Raw genomic sequence first — 2,500 nt, 5'->3', positions numbered from 1 at the left:
ACCAGGATACTAGTTAGAGAGATACTATCTATAAACCAGGATACTAGTTAGTATCTCTCTCTCTATAAACCAGGATACTAGTTAGAGAGATACTATCTATAAACCAGGATACTAGTTAGTATCTCTCTCTCTATAAACCAGGATACTAGTTAGAGAGATACTATCTATAAACCAGGATACTAGTTAGTATCTCTCTATCTATAAACCAGGATACTAGTTAGTATCTCTCTCTCTATAAACCAGGATACTAGTTAGTATCTCTCTCTCTATAAACCAGGATACTAGTTAGTATCTCTCTACCTATAAACCAGGATACTAGTTGTTAGTATCTCTCTATCTATAAACCAGGATACTAGTTGTTAGTATCTCTCTATCTATAAACCAGGATACTAGTTAGTATCTCTCTCTCTCTCTATAAATCAGGATACTAGTTAGTATCTCTCTCTCTATAAACCAGGATACTAGTTAGTATCTCTCTCTCTATAAACCAGGATACTAGTTGTTAGTATCTCTCTACCTATAAACCAGGATACTAGTTGTTAGTATCTCTCTACCTATAAACCAGGATACTAGTTAGTATCTCTCTATCAATAAACCAGGATACTAGTTGTTAGTATCTCTCTCTCTATAAACCAGGATACTAGTTAGTATCTCTCTACCTATAAACCAGGATACTAGTTAGTATCTCTCTACCTATAAACCAGCATACTAGTTAGTATCTCTCTCTCTATAAACCAGGATACTAGTTAGTATCTCTCTCTCTATAAACCAGGATACTAGTTAGTATCTCTCTCTCTATAAACCAGGATACTAGTTAGTATCTCTATCTCTATAAACCAGGATACTAGTTAGAGAGATACTATCTATAAACCAGGATACTAGTTAGTATCTCTCTCTCTATAAACCAGGATACTAGTTAGTATCTCTCTCTCTATAAACCAGGATACTAGTTAGTATCTCTCTATCTATAAACCAGGATACTAGTTGTTAGTATCTCTCTATCTATAAACCAGGATACTAGTTAGTATCTCTCTCTCTATAAACCAGGATACTAGTTAGTATCTCTCTCTCTATAAACCAGGATACTAGTTAGTATCTCTCTCTATAAACCAGGATACTAGTTAGTATCTCTCTATCTATAAACCAGGATACTAGTTAGTATCTCTCTCTCTATAAACCAGGATACTAGTTAGTATCTCTATCTATAAACCAGGATACTAGTTGTTAGTATCTCTCTCTCTATCTCACCAGTACTCCTGCTCCAGAGTCATGTGTTTCTCATAAACAGGCCCAGGCAGCTCTGATTGGCTGGGGAAGATAGCATCATACTGGATGATCATGGTCTTGACGAGGTCGTTGACCTGCGGTTGCCTAGCAACAACATCACCGGAATCTGACCCTCTCAGGAGGCTCGGCCCAAAACACACCGCCAGGTTATAGGGCTGCATCATGTTCTCATCACTGTACTGGGACACACTACACACACACACACACACACACACACACACACACACACACACACACACACACACACACACACACACACACACACACACACACACACACACACACACACACACACACACACACACACACACACACACACACACACACCGCCAAGTTATACAGCTGTGTAAGGGAGTTGGTTCAGTGAAGGTTCAGGGTATGAATGTGCAAACTGAAACGTACTGGTTGAGAAAAGCGAAGAGGTAACGTATGACGATGAGGAGCAGCCGAGGGAAGGAAGAGACAATTGACTTTATCTGAGCTGCTTTCTCTGCCAATCCCTCGTTCTCTGAGAGCGAGAGACAGAGAGACAGAGAGACAGAGAGAAAGAGAGAAAGAGAGAGGGAGCGAGAGAGAAGTAATATCACACAGTATGGTTATACAGTGCATAATGATGTGTGTGTGTGTGTGTGTGACTTACGGACACAGTCTAGTAGGTCTGTGTAGTACTCGTCAGGGAACAGTGGAGGGTCCAGTCCTCTGAAGTACAGCTTCAACACTCCAGCCACCGAATCAATGTCACAGTCACTGTCTGTTAGAGGGTCTTCTCCTACACACACACACACACACACACACACACACACACACACACACACACACACACACACACACACACACACACACACACACACACACACACACACACACACACACACACACACACACACACACACATTGTTGAAAACTCTTTCCATGCTCACACACTCTGCCACGCCAAATCTAATCTTTGCTTGGGCATCTGACTCAACACTCCCCAGTAGCTCTCTCAGGCAGCACCTACAATCACCCTAAAAATGATTGACACCCTTGATAAAGGTGAGCAAAATAAGATTGTATAAAAAGAAAATACAAATGTCTTTGCTATATTGTCTGCTCAAAAACATGTGGTTACTCTATATTATTATATACTAATACAATTGCTCAGAGAAAGAGATTTTGTGTAACAAGTAAAACAAAATCTAAAAAAGAAAGGTGTAAAAATGGTGAATGGTTA

At 40.0% G+C, this 2,500-nt stretch overlaps 1 protein-coding gene across 4 annotated transcripts in view; it reads right to left on the bottom strand.

Moving 5' to 3' along the window:
* LOC106570596 (SLIT-ROBO Rho GTPase-activating protein 3) overlaps positions 1 to 2,500 on the bottom strand; it is a 26,318-nt gene that overhangs the window by 4,597 nt on the left and 19,221 nt on the right. For all 4 annotated transcript variants that reach the window (XM_045695017.1, XM_045695016.1, XM_045695019.1 and 1 more), the window contains exons 15-17: positions 1,928 to 2,056; positions 1,690 to 1,795; positions 1,249 to 1,476 (exon numbers count right to left, since the gene is read on the bottom strand). In XM_045695017.1, coding sequence (XP_045550973.1) covers positions 1,249 to 1,476; positions 1,690 to 1,795; positions 1,928 to 2,056 — 463 coding nt within the window. The remainder of the gene's footprint in view (positions 1 to 1,248; positions 1,477 to 1,689; positions 1,796 to 1,927; positions 2,057 to 2,500) is intronic.

The sequence above is a fragment of the Salmo salar genome, chromosome ssa14 (genome assembly GCF_905237065.1).
Source record: "Salmo salar chromosome ssa14, Ssal_v3.1, whole genome shotgun sequence".
NCBI lineage: Eukaryota > Metazoa > Chordata > Actinopteri > Salmoniformes > Salmonidae > Salmo > Salmo salar.
This window is presented reverse-complemented; position numbering and strand designations above follow the sequence as displayed.